The 19,463-nt window shown below is 42.3% G+C and overlaps 1 protein-coding gene across 5 annotated transcripts in view; it reads right to left on the reverse strand.

The window, feature by feature from the left end:
- LOC147885430 (transcription regulator NOT2/NOT3/NOT5 family protein) overlaps positions 1 to 19,463 on the reverse strand; it is a 100,259-nt gene that overhangs the window by 25,258 nt on the left and 55,538 nt on the right. For 3 of the 5 annotated variants that reach the window (XM_087396085.1, XM_087396088.1, XM_087396086.1), the window contains exons 6-12: positions 17,234 to 17,323; positions 15,520 to 15,666; positions 15,284 to 15,409; positions 13,446 to 14,186; positions 5,819 to 5,971; positions 3,591 to 3,864; positions 3,308 to 3,471 (exon numbers count right to left, since the gene is read on the reverse strand). In XM_087396085.1, the coding sequence (XP_087252211.1) occupies positions 3,308 to 3,471; positions 3,591 to 3,864; positions 5,819 to 5,971; positions 13,446 to 14,186; positions 15,284 to 15,409; positions 15,520 to 15,666; positions 17,234 to 17,323 (1,695 nt within the window). The remainder of the gene's footprint in view (positions 1 to 3,307; positions 3,472 to 3,590; positions 3,865 to 5,818; positions 5,972 to 13,445; positions 14,187 to 15,283; positions 15,410 to 15,519; positions 15,667 to 17,233; positions 17,324 to 19,463) is intronic. The other 2 variants (XM_087396087.1, XM_087396089.1) reach the window with 2 other exon arrangements.

Here is a 19,463-nt window from a genome sequence, read left to right on the forward strand (position 1 = left end):
AGATGGACTCTTCGATGTGGACCCCTTCGAGGAAGAGGTATTGGGTGGTCTGGAGAGTGCCCCGGGATGTCCATTCCAAGTTTTGGACGTGGTTATGGTCTAGTTTGCGGCCGAGGAAGATCTCCTACTTCCCCTGGCTTGCCGCCCACAGAGGCTTGCCCATCGAGCCGTGGTTAGAGCGAATGCGGGTGGAGGGGCAGTGTCATTGTTGTTCTGCTAGTTTTCTAGAGACAATCCCTCACTGCCTTTAGAGGTGTTGTAGCACAGCGAGGATTTGGATGGGAGCCCTCAAGATTATGACCCGTATGTAGAGCCTTTAGAGGGACTACACTTGGGGGATGGTGGCCTGATTGACTAAGGGAGGACACGCGTTCCATATTGATGAGATCTCCCCAGCTTACCACATACAGGGTTTGGGCATTCAAAGGATAGAGCTCCATGAGACGGTCCCTCCTGATAGCCTCGCTTCTCCTCCTCAGGAAGACAGTGTATGGGAGGTAGTAGCCAGTATTACTGCGTGGAACATTTGGGTTATGCTCGCTGCGGTCTGGTGATGGGTGAGCACACGGTTCCACCCTCGGCTACCTTGGTCGCCATCTGGTAGGATATCATCTACACCCTCCGCTCCACCTGGGAGCATGGGATCCTAGGCTCTAGGGCGACTGTCGCGAGGCGTGCTCGATTCTGCAAGGCTTGGCCTCCAAGAGTTTTTTACATTTTCACTCCGCGAGGGATTCGCTAGTTGTATAGTCCCCCCACCTGGTTGTTAGCCCCAGTACTAGAGATCCCCTAGGCAATGAGCTGGGTTTCTCTGGAACAGGCCGGTTTTTCTTTCAGCCTTTTCTCGGTTTTTCCCATACTCAGCACCTTCGGGGCTGCTGTTTTGTATGAAGTCTTTCAAGCATTAATAGAAGGTTCTTTTCTTTTAAGGAAAAAGAAAAGAAAAGATGCATGGGTAGATATCTACACATGGGTATGTAGTGTACCATGCAAAATAATTGATTAATAGATGGACACCCTCATAAAGATGTATCTGCTTCTTGCACAGAGGGCAAAAAAGCCAGGCTGCCATTTCCCAAAGCCAATTTCTTTTTAGTTCTTCTTGGCATTTGACAAGTTGAAAGAATGGATGGCATTGGTCAAGAATGAGGCCTTAAGGACAGACATAGAAGGAGGATTCGTTTCAACCGAGTTCAAACAGTTCCTTAGCTCAAGAGGAATCAAGCAACACTTGGTGACAGCTCTTACTCCATCGCAAAATGGCCTGGGAAAGCAGCAGAACAGCTCCATTTTGGAGATGGCGCAGTCAATACTAGATGGCAAGGGACTATTTATGCTGAAGCAGTTAATGTTGCAGTGCATCTACTCAATCAAAGTTTAACAAAGACGTTAGAAGGAAAGACTCCCAGTGATGCATGCTAAAGTAAGAAGCCTTCTGTCAAACATCTAAAGAGTTTTCTGTTCTAAATGTTTTATGCACGTTATGGATGAAACATAAGACCAAAGTGGAAGTAGAAAGGGTAGCGACTCTACAACCCAACCACTAAGAAGATATTGGTCAAAGAAACGTTGTGTTTCAGGAGCATGACATTACGGACTAGATTTCACTGATACTGACCACAAAGAAGAGAAGGAAGAAAAAACACAAGGAGTGGTTGAAGTCCTGGAGCTGCTCCTGCGATGAAAACCTCCACCAGGAAAGGAAAGACCTCCTAGATGGGACATGCATACCTTGTACAAGTCAGGTCCATTAGTTGATATCTTGAAACTAGCACAAATGCTATACAAATATTAGCGAGCTTACAAAAACATGAGATTGGACCTAAGCAAAAGTTCAAAGTCTGGACATTGAGAGGGGGCACTGCTCTAGGATGCTCAAATGTAAAGACTCACATGAAGAGAAGCCATTAGACATAGCATAGGAGCAGGACGGATGCCCTAGGCATCAGCTTTCAGCCCTCTATCAGTCACATAGAGTCTTTGGACAGCAGCATGAGCTGTCAAAGAGTACTAGATCAGCACTAAATGGTGACATGGCACAGCCTCCACCAGGAGGGTAGTTTTCATTAGGGAGTGGAGTGGCTCCCCGTTCCTCCGCAGGATTGAGGTGGCATTTTCAGCCTCAGGCTTGGTTTTTTTCTAGCTCTATCGCAGTTGCTTGATTTGGCCCTGTCAGGGTGTTTATGTTTTCATGCCTTGCATGATGTAATCCTTTGCTCAAGGATTTTCTGTCATATTTAAGATTTTCTCTCTCTGAAAAAAAAAGGCTGACTCACAAGGTGACCTGCCACGTGGACAACTGAATATCAGCATCCAATTGTCATGTCAGCAACTGATTGCCACGTGGCCGACTGCCACATCAGCAATTGACTGATACATGGCATTTTTGTCACATCAGATCCCTTGATAATGCTTGGCTGATTGCCATGTCACCTGCGGCTTTGCTAGATGGCTGATTGCCATGCCATTTGCCGCAGATCTGGAGCTGTACATGATTTGTGCAGGCAAACCCTCCAAGGTCTCTATGCATCTGGATCTCCAAATATGCCACTCTGAAATGCTCACCAGAATCTCCCATGAACTATCCACAGAGGCATGTGCAGGTCTATAGGGGGAGGCAATAACATCATCAGAGACCATGACTCAACCAAATGTCGCCGAACTGAAAAAGCCCAAGAATAGTCATGTCTCTCATATAACACATGAGGCCCCGAGAGGATTGCTAGATTATTGAGCACCCGTATGCCTTCTCCTTCCTTCATAACCTGGGGCTCGCTAGCCGGGTTGTTATTATCTCCTACTGGTCAGCCTCTTCTCTTCCAAGGCTAGGCCCTTGGTGGCCGATATAAGGGAGAGGTGCCCCTTCCTCGCCACATACATCTGAGGATCCTTACTCCTCCCTCCATGAGAATAGAAGGCAGGCAGCAGGTCTTGTGCCCATTAATTGGAGCACCACATCCTCATCATCTCCCATCTCAGGAGTGTGCACTAAGGCTACTAACATTCAATAGAAGAAGAGCGTAGGCACTTGTTTCGAATTGTGGTGAACCTTCTATTTCAACCTGATTTGTGCAACATCAATAAAGACCTACATTGACTTCTCTCAACTCTCATATCTGCGTGAACAATTATCGGATTTACTTTTGCTTACGACTCTTCTCACAATTTACACTAGCATGCATAAAATAAAGTAAAAAATGGACCATTTAGTAACGAGCTTAAAGAGCGTTCAGCTGCCTAGACTACAACCATGTGCAGTACAAATTAAGAATTGTTCCCCTCCCCACCAAAAAAAAGAAAAACTTACAAGCACATCAAATGTGTCTGAATTTTTCAGATCATCGTCACTTTTGAAAATAGGTCTTGTATACGGTGCCCCTAGCGTTGCTGTATCAGTTTTCACATCATCCGACAACTTCTGTAATGGATTCTGCTGCTGCGAGAGTTCCCCAATTCTACCTGAAGCTGATTCTGTTTGTTCACAATATAAGAATGACTGGCTTTTTGAAGCTATGCTACTGTATAAAAGGTGCATGTAAGTCATGAACAAACTTTAAAACTATAAACTACAACATGTGTCAAGCACAAACCAGTTTCTTTCCCTGAGGCTCCAGCAGGAAGAACCATTTGCTGAGCTGTCTGGGCAGCGGAGGGAGGCTGTGGTTGGAGAACTTGTAAATTTGTCTGAGACTGTGTCGTAGCTGCAGATATAGCCTGCCCCTGTACTCCAAGAGTCACGTTTGTCTGTTGCTGCTGTTGCTGTTGCTGTTGCTGCTGCTGCTGCTGCTGCTGCTGTTGTAGTGCTGCATTTTGTGAAGCTTGGAGGAGGGACACTTGCTGATTCTGTAGCAGCTGCAACTGTGCCTGCATGTGGAAAATCAGTTGCCATGAAAGGGGAAATTGTTTGTAAACAAATGAGCACAGATTGATACTACCCCGAAAAATGAAGTGGGCATAACACAAATAATTAAATGAGTTAATGGTGTGTTGCCAAGCTCTTAATGGCTGCTAAGTTCAAAAATCTATCATGAAGGACTTCTGTCTCAGAAGCAAACAAATACATGTGCTACTTGGGCATGTTAAAGGCTTAAATAAATGTGTCTTTGATTGAAAGATAGTGAGGAAGGCGGTCCTTTCTCTACAAACACGGTTGTTCTTTTAGCGATTATAAAATCAATTTGAAAACTAAATGTCTCCTGGCCTATGATCAAGAGCCTTGATTTTGCCCATGTGTGCTCAAGTACGACATCTCTACTTTGATCTCTACTGTGCAATCTTAAATGTTCCAAAGGCAATAGAACATCCCCAGAATTCCCTGGGTATTCCTAGTAAGGAGGGCTTCACAGGCAATCCAAACAGGCAAAAGACCCTGTTTGATTTCAAGACACCAATGTACCTAAACACTCGCCTATATCATCAGAATATTTTCCAATTTCAAAATATAAGCACTGATATCTCAACATCCCCCCAAAACCCTGGAAGAATAATATTAATAATTTAAAAAAGACAACGGTTCGCAAGTAAGGACGCTATGTGGGTTCATTTTGAGCTTCGTTCGTGAAAAACAAAGGTTCGGAAGAAGAAAAGGCGCAAAGCATGTGCACAAAAGGTTTGTTGGAAAGGGATGGCCGAAAGCTAACTTATATCCGCACCCTCCAGCTTTATTGGTGGTTTCAGTGGGAATTGCCTCAATACCTAGCTTAGAAAAGCTGGGCTGAAGCCCAAAATCAAGATTGCGTGGAAACCCTCACTTCGATTTTGGCAAATTTAAATCCTCAGGTGCTACCTATAGCCCAATTATCCGGTACCCACAGGCAGCGCCATCTTTTATGAGTCATTGATGTGTTTAATAGCCGGGTGAGACAGATCGCCCAGCGAAAAGAGGAGGTGCGGGGCGAGGGGGGCCTGTGGGCTTTGGCTATGCTTTAGACTGAGTGTTGGCCAGTCTCTGAATGACAGAATAATCAGCATAAAAGAATTTGAAGCAGTTATTCCCAAACCTTTCAAACATCCATCGCTCTTGCTGAGCCCTCTTTCCATCCAAAGATACATGTATCCTAAGTTTACCTCTTCCAGTAAAAAAATTACTAGACGGGACCCCTCATCATCTGGAACCTTCTAGGATCTGCTACCTGATTTTGGAAAGTTCCGAATAGGCTGTCCTTGTGTGGTCTAATAAACCCACTACTGCTGGTCTACCACGGCAAGCCATGACAGTTTTGAAAAGGCGAATGGATAAAACAAGGCATGCCACCACTTCCATTTTGATCAACTCACCTTTAACCAAGACTGGCACTGAAAGACCCTTTCAATTGGCAAACCACATGAAACATTTGAGGAGACAGAGCCTTTGAAATGCTCCAGTGAAAAATAACACTATACATGAATGCATGTCTACACATAAATACATGGAAGTGCGCACGTGCACACATGCAAGTAACCATACATCCCAAAAACATGATGCACATGCACACCCACAGTGCAGAACATCTCCCTAGGTTGGATTTGGCTAGCTTAATGGAAAATTCATGGATCCAGAGAGATGAAAAACACAGCCTCAAGTTATGTTACATAGAAGGTATTAGAAAATCTTTTGCTCGACTGTTTTTGTCTAATCTAGGAGGCATTCAATTGTGTGCGTGGATGCAGGTGAGCTGCGGGGGATGCTTTTCGGTGTAGCTAAACTTGTAAAGATGGTTTAGAACTAAAGAAGGAAAACGAGTAATAAATCCAGGCCCCAGCCTCCTCTCTCTCTCTCTCTCTCTCCATGAACACATGCTTCTATGTTATGGGTTAATTACAGTCCATAAGAGGGCACCTGTTTTTGGCTAGTTGTTGCCATGTGGGAGATTTGTTGTGCACTCGCCAAAAGGGGATTACTATGCTGCTGCTGCTGAGATACTTGCTGTAAGCGCTGAAGAAATTTTTGCTTTTGGTCTGGAGCTATCTCTGTCCTTGCCAGGACATGACCCTGCAAGAAAGGAATCAAGCCCAATCTAAAATCAAAATAATGGAAACAGAATTTTGATTTATACGACGTCCATGGTATTTTATTTAGAACGTCTACAGTTGCCATAGATAGAAAGCATTGAAATAAAAGGCCAAGTAATTAGTGGGAAAATTTCAATTGTATCCCAACAATCCTAATCATCATATTGCTGCTAGCTTTCACAATATGGTGGACAAATTTTGTAATTATGCAACATAAGCTATCTATGTATGTGTACATACGTACATACATAGGTACCTAGGTACATATGTAGGTTTGCAATGTATGTATGTATGTATGTTAGTCTGCCTGTTTGTTTGTTTGTTTGTTTGTTTGCATGTATAGTACTTAGAGACTCTGATGGCAACGAATTCCACCACTTGTTATGATACTCATCATACTTTTAGAATCTCTCTTTCTCTTTCTCTCTTTCGCTTTCACAATATGGTGGACAAATTTTGTAATTATGCAACATAAGCTATCTATGTATGTGTACATACGTACATACATAGGTACCTAGGTACATATGTAGGTTTGCAATGTATGTATGTATGTATGTTAGTCTGCCTGTTTGTTTGTTTGTTTGTTTGTTTGCAAGTATAGTACTTAGAGACTCTGATGGCAACGAATTCCACCACTTGTTATGATACTCATCATACTTTTAGAATCTCTCTTTCTCTATAACCATCTGTTTCTGTTTCCCGATTGCTTAGTGGAAGCTAGCATTCCAACATCCAGCCTCTTTTCAATACCACAATTAAAACCATAAATGGAAAGGAAAGATATGGAAGTAGAGCAAGGTTTCTTGAGCCCAAGTTAATGCTTGCATGTTGCATCTATAATGGTATCCAGAATGCAAGAAGTTAGCAAATGCAATATCCCCTGAATCTCTCCTGACTTGCTAGGTCCTCCCCCACCCCCAGCCAGCCCACTATATATATATATATCCCCCGCCCCCCCCCCCCCCCGGGCGCTTCTCTTCAACTCCATCTTCTTCTCCAACCCGTGACAGTCACTAGTGCTAGCCTTCTTCATGGCTGAGTTTTCCCTTCACCTCCGGAGTGCCGACAGAAACTCAATACGAAGACTTTGTAGAAAAGGATGCTCAAGTATGTGTGATGGTCTACACCCACTGTTGGGCGCTGATGACGTCAGTGGGGATGTCATAGTAGCTAGTCCCTGCTATGCGTGATGGAGTTTATAGTTTTCAATCTTTTGAGTGACTATCGTGAGATTGAAACTGCACTATGTTGTCTTTTTAGAGTATGAGTTTGGGAATGTTCCTGGATTCATCTAGGTATGTGAGGTTGAGAATAGGGAAGCCTTCACTACCACCACGGTACATCGTGTATGGTTGATGAGGTTGCTTGGAGATCTTCGCTGAGTGTCAAGAGACACCCGCTACCTTTCTCATTGATAGTCAAAGTGCTATGGATGTGACAAGGAATCCCCTTTTTCTTGCCGGTACCAACCATATTGAGATTCACTATCATTATGCCAAATACACTTCATGTAGGGGAGATACCATTGACCTACTACTCTTCCCAGCACAATGTTGCTGATGTGTTCACCAAGGTGCTACCAAGAGAGAAGTTTGAAGCTTTCCGTAAAGCTTTAGGCATACTTTCTTTTGGTGATCGATCCCTTTCTCTGTACTTGCACACCGTCACTATAAGGGGGATTTGTTAGATTATGGAGGTTTACCCCTCTAGGGTTAGTATTGGATTTACCTTCCTTTTTAGAGGATATATTCCTCATTTTGGTCATTCTTTTGTAACACAACATGGGACGTAGCGTGCCTAGAAATTTGGGAAAACCATGCATCGATAGTGAATCCATGGTACAGAGGATGGGTCGAGAGAGATAGGGTTTTGGTATACGAGGGATTGGCTGCTCACCGACAAAATGAGCTATAGAAGAAAAATCCCTCCAATAGCTGGTGACTTTTTGCATGTGGTCACCATCAATCGCTAAACTTGCTTGAACCCAATCTCAAACTCAGCGTCGTATAGGCATGAGAGTGACAAATCACTATTGTTTAATCATATGGGGGAGGTGGAAGGAAAAAGGGTAGAGAAGAGTGAAAGGGAGCTGAAGGAGAAGGGAGAAAGAGGGGAGAGAGAGAGGGGGGGGGGGGGGGGAGGCAGCTGAAGGACAGGGAAAAAGGGGTGTGTGTGGGGGTGTTTTGCAAAATAAGAAAGAACTTGAGGGAAGAGAAACAAGAAATCCAAGGGAATGAGAAAGAACAGGTGGGAACTGTGACCCCCCCAGGCCAGAATGGGCTGCTAAAGGTAGTGGACCTGCCTATGGACAGCAAAGAGCCTAGGACTGGCTGTGATCAGACGGAACAGAGAAACGTGGGACTTGGAAGGCCCCTTGTGGAGAGCTTGGAAATGGCCTAAATTAGGCCTTGAAGGCAGGGGGCTGAGGCTTTGCTAGTGGCCTTAGCCCAAGGCTGGCGGAAGGAGGGACATGACAAACGAAAGAAAGGGCATGCCAAAAGGGGGAGAAAGTTGAAACAAACAAATTGGCCAACGGGGCAGTTGCGTACTGAATGAGGCAGAAAGGGTTTGACTAGGCTAGAGGTGGCAACAATGACTATGACAAAGTGTGAAAAGCATCATCTAGCCAAGATATGCATGAGTTGGAAAAAGCAATTCTCATTGGTGGATTGTTGGGTATCATGATCACCTGCCCAGTCTAAATCACTAAATCTATGTACCCTGTAGGTACAAAAAACACACAACTGCTTGCCAATTCTTAAGTATCAGGATCATAAACTTGCTAGACCGGTATAGTGTTGCACAAATATGCCTTTATCTGACTGCACAAATGTATGCCAAAGTAATAGTGCAAAATACTAGTTTGACAACTGAAATGGCATCCTGATTATTCAGGTCAACAGCACGTCATCCACATGTAGATTGAGCACAAATAGAACACAACGATCCTCTTTAGAGGGTGCTCTCAATTGGACTGTGTCTGAATTTTGGGTAACCAAATAGGCATGTATCTCTCATGCCAAGCTTAGGGAGCTTGTTTGAGACCAAAAAGTGCTTTTCTCTCAGCTTACACACCTTGGTTTCCATACCAGACACAACAAAACCAAGGAGCTAATTTTTTCAATGTATCCTTCATTAAGAAGGCTATTTTTATGTCCAACTGATTACACATCTTATAGTAGACAGCCGAGAGGAAGGAGCAAAAGTCTCTTGAAAATATATGCCCTTCTACTGAGTACATTCTTTAGCCACAAGTCTAGCTTTGTACCCTATCAATGGTAATGTCGAACTTTCTCTTAACTTTATATGCCCAATTAGTGCCTATGGCTCCTTGACATGTAGCAAATCCACTAGATCCCATGTGCAATTTTTATGAATTGTATTCATTTCTATTGCATGGATGCCAATGTTCACCTTCTTGAGCTTCTTCAAATTAAGTTGGCTCATCTGCATCATCCAGAGTTGCTCATATTGGCCACGCCTACATGCTCCCTAGCATTTCTTGCACCAGCCCGTGTCATACTAGGTAGAGGAGCTAATATCTAATAGTGGACAGCCTAAAGGAGCGACAGAAAATGAAAATCTATGCCCTTCTGCTAGACATAGCCCTTAGCCACAACCTGTCAATGGTACCATCAGACTTTTTCTTGACTTGATATGCCCACTTAGTGCCAATGATTTGAAGCTGCTCTTCTGCCTCATTGAGAGTTGCTCATATAGGCTAGATCTACTTGCTTTCTAGCATTTCTTGCACCAGCCTGTGTCCTCCTAAGTAGAGGATCTACAACCTTACTCTCCTGCAAAATATGGATCAACCAACATGGAACTGTTCCAGCTAGTTCTATGGCCGCTCCCTCTTCCTCTACTACTTCCTCCACCTCATGGTCTACCATGGAGTGATTTTAAGGCTGATTTTCTGCCTCTACATGTTGTCCATTAGGCATTACAAGTGGCTTCCCTTCATGGACCTCTGTGCCCAATAGAAGTAAACCTTCAAACAAATCTTGCAAATTGTGTGTCGTCTGTCTGCCGAATTCAAGAAGTGGCTTAGGTGAATTTTCTGTAAATACCACGTCTCTATTGTCAAAGATCCTATGCTTGCATGGATCAAAGAAACGCTGCCCTTTGTTGCCACTCACTTATGTAACCCACAAATATGCATTTAACAGCATTGTCATATAGTTTCCCTCTCATCTATGAAGGCACATGAAAGTCTTTGAGATGGTCAACCTTAGGTTTTTATCATACCAGGCCTCAATGGAGTGATGGTCTTCAAAGCCATTGTAGGGCACTCTATTCAGAATTTGTGCTGCACACATGATGTGCTCAAGGCAAAACTTCTGAGGTCGATGTTTGCATCTTGCCATCTCCACACGATCATGTCCTTTCTTTCAGTAACACCATTTATCTCTGGTGTATATGGCATAGTACACTGATGCTTTATCCCCCCTTTTGCCAAATATGTTTTGAATGCATCTGACAAGTATTACCTCCCTCTATCCATACGGAGGTATGCACCTTGCAACCTGATTCATTTTCAATCATTGCAACAAAATTCATTTTCAGCCATTGCAACAAAATGGTGAAAACAGTTAATAGTTCAGACTTTGTTTCAATGGGTATACCCAAGCAAATCTGAAGAAATCAACAATAAAGATTCCAAATACTTTCCAAAAGATGGTGTCCTCATGTAGCCACCCACATCATTGTGAATGAGCTGCAATTTCTTGACAGCTCTTACCGACCATTCCTGTGCATTTTACTCAAGATGCACCCTTCCCACACATGCTTTGGTGGCAGTTCTACATGAGACATATTCTATACCATACCATGTATTTGCAGGAGCATTAAGCTGCCATAATTCCGATGCCCAAACCTAGCATTCCATAACTCTGCTTCATGTGTGGCAGATATAGATGATGTGATTGCCATACATGCATCCTTGTCCAAAGGGCTAATTCAGCCCAGCTCCTCTCCTTTTTACTCTTCTGTACTACTAGTTCAAAAGAAGGATGGCTCTTTTCGGATGTACGAGGATTAACGCGCCGAAAATAAATTTCCCATACCACATATAGATGATGTGTTGGATCAGCTAAGTGGAGCTTTAGTATTCAGCAAGATAGATCTAAAAAGTGTTTATCATCAAGTCCCCTTACAAGCACAAGATGTGCACAAGACTGCATTCCGCACTACTTTTGGTTTGTATGAGTATTTGGAAATGCAATTTGATTTGACAAATGCCCCTACCACCTTTTTACAGAATGATGGATCTTATCTTTCACCCTTGTACCCGCTGTTGGCGCTTCTACTACTACCTTTTTCGATGACAATATAGTATTTTCTAAGTCTGAAGAAGAGCGCAGGTAACACCTTGCTATTGTTTTTCAAGACCTGCGTAAGCATCAGCTCTATGCTAATAGCAAAAAGAGTGACTTTTTCCTGGAAAAGATCCATTATTTGGGGCATATTATTTCCAAGAATAGAATAGAGATGGATCCTGCTAAGATATAAGTTAGTCAAGAATGACCTGAGCTCAAATATAAGTCACTCAATCTTGAGAACCAAAGATGGATCCTGAGGACCAAAGATGAGATATTTGCAGCTGATCAGTATGTCATGGATCTCCAGACAGCATTCAGCCAAGTGCAGACAGCAATAGAGAGATCTCAGGAGAAACAAAAGAAAGCTGCAGATAAGCAAAGAATACAGCTCGACCTCAAGCGAGGAGATTGGGTACTTTTAAAGTTTGAGAAAGCTGGGCTCCACAAGCTTAAGGGCGAAGAGAGAGTGTATGCTAAGCTGTCTACCACATACCTTTTCCTAGTCACATATGAGGTAGCTTGCAATTGCCAGAGCATCGGAAGATTGACATGCATTTCATATGAGTCTACTAAAGAAATATCAAGGGCCGGAGCCTACAAACCCTATATTGGAAGATCCACCAAAACTGGATGAGTTAAAAGAGATCCTTTAACCAAAGCACAGTATCTATCATACAATACGCAAGGGACCCCAGGGCAAGTTAATTTACAAGTACTTGTCAAGTTCAAGAATTATTCGGCATTGAATGCCAAGTGGATGGATGAAGACATGTTGTCTCATTATCTATAAGTTTTAGAACTTTACAAGGAGGCTTTTCAGTTGAGGTCAACTGACTAGAAGCCGAGGAGATGTCACCAAGTTGTAAATACTCTCAGTAAAATACACGCTAGTTCTCAACCACAGTCAAAGAGGATTGACCTCGATCAAGCAGCGAGCTTTTATTTTGTGTGCACCGGTTTGCTTGGTGGGGACGCTCACAGAGCCTCGGATTAGTCTAGAGTTTTATATTGCATGCAAGTGCTAACAATTAACTGGGGGCTATGGTTTAGTGCCTTACACCTAAGGGGTTTATTGCCTTTTGCTTATGAAGCACAGGTGCATCCCAGCAGAAGTCTACACCCACATGTGAAAAAGGGACTTGGAGGGCTCTAGAACATGCCATCCTACGGCATGTACCTAGGAAAGTAGCCAGGATTGTGACAAGTAGCAATTGCCAATTTTACGGAGTTGGTTCTATCCACTCTCTCCCCTATAATCACGTTTTTCAATATGAAAGCCTCGAGCTGAAAAGCTTTGTATTCAGATCTTCTTTCATTAAATTAAATTCCTTTTTCTTTTTTTTCTTTTTCTTTTTTGAGGGGGGGGAGGATTTCAGCCTATTGGTTTTGGGCCCTAACGTGTTTGAGATTGTAAAAGAGTGACATTGCACTCAACGAACAGATGGCCTCAGAAATCCGTTTGGTGCAGGATTGCACTTGATTTGCATCGGATGGCACATGCAGGTTTACTTTTCATGCTAACAAGCTGCAATTCCAAGCACCCCATAAGTGATGAAACGAGGCATGTATTGTATTAAGACACTCTGATTGTAGTACAAAGATACTCCTAGTAAGGTTCACTTAATATTTTACCCTTATCACTTAACTTGATTATGGTAATAACTTGTATTACATTTATTGTATCTTTTTAGAAGTCGGAAGAGGTTGTAAGAGCATTTAATATCAACCACAAGATCTAAAGTTTTGAAAATGCCCCTTCATGTAACTAGCCTACAAGTATATAAAGAGGCGCACAGCCAAAGAGAATACGAGCAACTGCGGTTGCCTAAGAGAAACCATCAAGCTATGATGGGTGGACAGACTCTTGAACAAGGACTAGAAAATTTGTAAAAACGTAACTCTCATGACAACTTCCTGCATGCTTGCAAATAATTAAATAGAGTTTCCTTGCAGACTTTCACAAGTTTTCTATAGATAAAATGAGTCTTTCAGATAAGTTATTAAAAAGCCTTGACCAAAAACACCCATAAACACCTTATAACAGCTGCTATCTGGTTCATTAGCACACAGAATTTCAGACTGCATTGACAACTGGCATATATTTCCAATACAAGTTTGTTAGCAAAATCTTACCAATTCCGACGACTGAAATGACATCGCTGTAGGAGGTCTCCATTGGCCTCCAGGTGGGGAGAACATTCTGCTCCCAATGATTCCACCATCTGTAGACGATCCTGTATCCATTACTCCACTTGCATCTGCAAGTTTGGCAGCAGATTGCAAAAACACTCTGTTTTGAGAACTTGGAGGTGAAGCCAGCTGCTGTGCAAGACTTCCACTGCTTAGCCTGTCATCTCCTACCAACGCTGTCCTTTTGCTGAGATCAGGTATGGAAGTTCCAGCACCATGGCCACTTGTAGGAGCCACAACACTGCCAGCAAGGCTACTTGTAACCATTCCTACTGAAACAAGTGGTGATGACTGTCCAGAATTGACAGAATTTGTTAAAGTTCCCCTTCCCACACTTCTTGGAAGACTGCCACTGCGCCCCAAATAACTAGCTCCTTCTTCTTCTTTCATTGTACTTGAGAAACTGACAGGAGATGATGGAACAGATGGGTTATTACTTTTAGTGACCCTGACAGCTGATAATGTAGTTGGGCTACCAATACTGATCCCTCGAGTCCCATTTACAAGTGGAACTGAAACTGGCACAGCCACTGAACTTGCACCAGAACCACCAACAGAACCTGCTACAACAGCTCCAGTGGACACGTCTGGTTGTAAGGGTGGCGTTCTAGTCCCACTTTCGATACCACCTTGTGCCAAACTTTCATCAAGAACCTGAGGTGGTGCAAATATATCTTTCAAACCCTGCCAAAAAAAATCACAAATTACTCTCCCTCCCTCCGCCCCCCCGCCCCCCCCCTCTCTCTCTCTCTCTCTCTCACACACAACACACACAACCTCCTCCCTTGCTGCATGCGTATGTGAAAGTGCAAGAAAAAATATTTTCCGCCCACACAGCATTAAGTTTATGAGTTGGAACTACATGGAGGCCTTGAAGGTGGGTTCATAGTAACAATGAAACGTTTGGAGTTTTCAAATGTTTGAAAAGTTTGAAAAACTGAGGTGGAGTGACCATTCTGAGTTTTGACTCTCAAAGAGTCAAGCTGAAAAATGTGAAACTTAAAAGTGTGACTTCAAACTTCCAGCTTCAAGTTCACATTGATCAATGATGAATCATGATTGTGTCCCCAATCATCAATGTCAAGGCTACTAACTAATAACTAGTTACTAAATAGCTAGCATCTAAAAACCTTAAGACAAACAAATCTAAATTTTAACCGTGTGCTGGACAAAGCAGCGTTTTTTTTTTTTTTGAGTTTCCAAACGTCGCTTTTTCAAACATCTTCAAACGTTTGATAACCTAATCAAACGTGTTTTATGGTAACTATGGGTGGGTTATGTATTCACTGATGCATGGCCTCCATAATCATCAATGCCAAAAACATTCTTGTACATCCTTCATTATGTAAGACCTCAAGAGACAGCTAAATATTCCAGAATAAATTGATGAGCACAAACATTTAGAAATAATCCCAACAAGAATAAGTTCATGGTCAACACCATTATTTTTCCCAATCACCAAGCACGTTCTCATCTTTGGGCAACAAGCCAATGAAGAGTGAATAAGGTCATGATTTACACCATTACTTTTCCCTATCACCAAGCACAATGGACAAGCCAATGAAGAGTGCAAACTCATGTGATTTTATGTCCCCCCCCCCCAAAAAAGAAAGAAAGAACAAAGTGAGAGAGGCAAACTAAGAAATGGTGGAGGAGTGTAACTCAAGCACTTCACAGAAGATGCTAGATATGGAATCTTGCAGAGAAAACCCCCTGTAAATAGATCTCAGTGCTTTCTGCAAATCTTTTCACTTGCATGCAGATTTGAAAACCAGAATTACCTTCTCCTTTGATATAACTGAAGGAGGAACACTAGGAATTGCGTCCAAGTTCTCCAGAGCCTCTATCTTTTCAAGGGGTATGGAGCTATAAAGTTCATCCACTTCAGCAAACTCATCAAAGTCATCCTGACAATGCAATGGCCACATCATTCCTACTGTTGTTCTGGAGGCCGAAGAACTGCTGCTCAGAGACGTTCTGTATACACTACTAACAAAAAACAAAATGTTCGTCTTACCTGGTTGCGTTCCACGTAATCTTCTACAAGGTCTTTCACATCGTTGACATGGTCAGGACTCAGTCCATCATTGTCAAGCAGTCGCAAAATCTGCTCAAGTTTTATAATATGTGCCTTGTGCCGAGTGATAGACTCCTCCAGGTGAGTCTGATACAGCCATGCATAAGAAAATCAAATCTGCATCAGTGATCAACCAAAAAAAAAACCCTTTCAACAAAAGGTGCTCAAAGACACAAGCTTCTCAAAAATAATTCCAAAACCAAGAGTTTTTAAGAAAAGAACCAATGACTCTCATGTTCACTTCAAATTTGGACTGCAACCTTGTAATACTAGCAAGTTTTCAATTCGGGCATGCGTCACGTTTTATATCTTTCCTTCACTTTTCTCTACATTTCCTCTTTTGAAAAGGCCTTTTCAATGTTACTCTTTATGATAAGCTTATGAAGATTATTTCCTTCAGGAGATAAATGATAAAACAGCAGCAGAATGGACTGATAAAATGAAAATGCAATACATATTTCAAGACCACTCATAAGAGACATCTATCTAGACGACGTTGGAGCTGTAATTGGAAAGCTTGTAGAACGAGACGATCCACTTTACTGCTGACAGCTTGACATGGCGCCAAACTGATAATACGAGGCAGACTGTATTCATTCTTTCAGCATCCGCTTTACTGTTGACCACTTGACATGGCACCAAACCCATAATACAAAGCAGACTGTATTCATTCTTTCAGCATCTAAAGGTGTTGAGTGATTAAAGCAGAATGTTAAGCTTAACATCCACTTTACTGTTGACAGTTTGACATCCACTTTACTGTTGACAGTTTGACATCCACTTTACTGTTGACAGCTTGACATGGCACCAAACTGATAATACAAAGCAGACTGCATTCATTCTTTCAGCATCTCCAGGTGTTCAGTAATTCAAGAAGATTTTTAAGCTGTAAGCTCTCTGCTTTGTGTACTTGTGTGATGTGTACATTACGTTTAAAATTTTGTCAGGAACTGATTACCCCAGCGATGTGAGCGAGACGGAGGCAAAGACCAGCTACACGTTAGTTGCTGTATGCTGTTTCACAACCCCTCCGTACCCCATTGCTAGTGAATAAAGTTTGCCTGCCATGGGTCGGGGGTAAAACAGTACAGAAATTTTGAAAGGGTCACAGACCATAATCTATTCATTCCAGTATGCAAAATCTAAAGCATTCGGCAATTCAATGCATTATGTTGTTGGTCTGGTAGCTCTCCACTTAGCAGCTTTGCTTGCCTTTGTGCATTTTTCTCACAAGGTTCCTGAGAAGTCCAAAACTTGACCTACCCAAGAAGAGGAGGACGACGAAGAACCATAGATAATATCTTGGCTGATCTTGGCCATTTCACACCTTACCCACACCCCCTCGCGCAAAACCTTTGTATGAATTAAATATTAAACTGCAATAAGGAGCATCACAGTCTTGAGACAATCAAGGATACACCTAGTTTTCCATAAAGCTGGCAATCCCAACAAAATATAACTGTCATTAAAGCAATTCCACGTGTAATCTAATCAGCTCTCCAGTAAACCATTTTGCTTCATGGACACTGTAGTCACACTCTAACATGTCTGCCTAATTCAAAGTAACTACCATGTGCTAATTATTTTCTCTCTTCTGCATTTGGAGTTCAAAACTGAAGGCAGGATGTAAGGATTGATGCAAGATGATGCATACCAAACGCGGAGGCCTACTCTTGCCTTTCTTCACAGACAGACCCTCCAATTCCGCCTCAAAAGAGTCGACCTGAGACAGTAATTCACTAACCTGAATCAAAACACACTCAAGCATTAGCTCCGCAGTCAAAAGCACATAAACATTAAATGTTTTACTAAACAAAATGGACATGCATTCAAAAGGAGCATATGGACATACATGGATGATTTCTAAGCTTATATGAAATTCCTGGACATGGACTTGACAGCAAATGACATAATATGATATCTTTTCATCGCATAATCAATAATCACCTCCTTATACTACTCCAAAATCGATAGAAAAGTATACAAACAAGAAAGCTGTCCTTTCTTTACCACAGCAAAAAACCTTATCAGCAAACTTATCATACTGAGCCACTTTGGATACCATTGCAATCAGTCCTTGCAAAACAGCTGCATTAATGAACCTATTCCAACGTAACCTATTCCAACTTATATGACTCAGACCCCTGTAATAAACAAGCCAAACGGAGTCTACACCACCCCGCCCCCCAAACCCCATTATATCATCCTACTCTTGAGAGAGAGAGAGAGAGAGAGAGAGAGAGAGAGTATATGGCTCCAGCAATTTGAATGTGATGAGGTGAGAGACAGTCACCCATGAGTCCATCATTTAAAATCATAAATTTCAAGTAGGAAAGAAAATATAGGTAAGTTTCTATCCTGAAAAGGCAATCAAAAATATATATAAGTTGAGAGAGCAACATGGGTAAGTCATCCTACTGACCTAGACCAATGAAAAAACAGTGGAGGAATGCCAACATATTACACTTCCAAAATATGAAGGGAATTCCATAATCACAGATTCTAAGAAACCTAGCCAGGGCCATCTGCATATCCCTCTTTCAATGATCCTGGACACAAACCTACAACGATGCTTTGCAATGTTAGCATATAATAGACAGGCCACATGTCCTTGTTTGCCCTTCCTCATATCCATACCCATGTTTGTAATCGAGTTGCTGTCAGTGTTTTGTTAACACTAACATATTTTGTTGTCAGCCGCCAACAGGCCCATCGACGAATTTCTAAAAGAGACCAAACAAGGATATACCTAGATGAATCCAGGAACATTCCCAAACTCATCCTCTAAAAACACAACATAGTGCAGTTTCAATCTCACGATAGTCACTCATAAGATTGAAAACCACAAACTCTCATCATGCATAGCAGGGACTAGCTACTATGACATCCCCACTGACATCATCAGCACCCAACAATGGGTGTAGACCATAGTATAAAGTATGCTCTCACATACAAATCCACACACCTACACATACTTGAGCATCCATTTATACAAAGTCTTCGTATTGAGTTTTTGTCGGCACTCCGGAGGTGAAGGGCAAACTCAGCCATGACGAAGGCTAGCACTAAAGGAGAAGGCTAATCAAAAAGTAGTCCAAATCTCTTCATTCAAGCTACAACTGCTTGTGAAGTCTAAACGATTTCATTTTAGTCTCTCCCCAACGAGCATCTAAATCTAAATCTAGCTGATAGGGCAATGCACCATTTAAGATAGAAAGAATTATCGCAATACCAGCAGGCCGCAACTTGGACGAAAACTTCACAAGGTGAAATTTGCATGTCTGCTAATACGGCAGAAGCATATACCTAGATGAATCCAGGAACATTCCCAAACTCATCCTCTAAAAACACAACATAGTGCAGTTTCAATCTCACGATAGTCACTCATAAGATTGAAAACCATAAACTCCATCACACATAGCAGGGACTAGCTACTCTGACATCCCCACTGACGTAATCAGCGCCCAACAGTGGGTGTAGACCATAGTATAAAAGTATGCCCTCATACATACAAATCCACACACCCACACATACTTGAGCATCCATTTATACAAAGTCTTCGTACTGAGTTTCTGTTGGCACTCCGGAGGTGAAGGGCAAACTCAGCCATGACGAAGGCTAGCACTAAAGGAGAAGGCTAATCAAAAAGTAGTCCAAATCTCTTCATTCAAGCTACAACTGCTTGTGAAGTCTAAACGATTTCATTTTAGTCTCTCCCAAACGAGCATCTAAATCTAACAAGGATAGCCAAGCCACATGTCCTTAGTTGGTATCATTCTCTCATAGCCGTATCCATGATTGTAATCGAGTTGCTTTCATTGTTTGCTTTACACCCACATATCCCATAGTGGACCTTCAATAGGCCCATCAACAAAACTTGTTGT

This window comes from Dipteris shenzhenensis, chromosome 25 (assembly GCF_047967505.1).
Source record: "Dipteris shenzhenensis isolate YYH24624 ecotype China chromosome 25, Dip_SZ_1.0, whole genome shotgun sequence".
Taxonomy (NCBI): Eukaryota; Viridiplantae; Streptophyta; class Polypodiopsida; order Gleicheniales; family Dipteridaceae; genus Dipteris; species Dipteris shenzhenensis.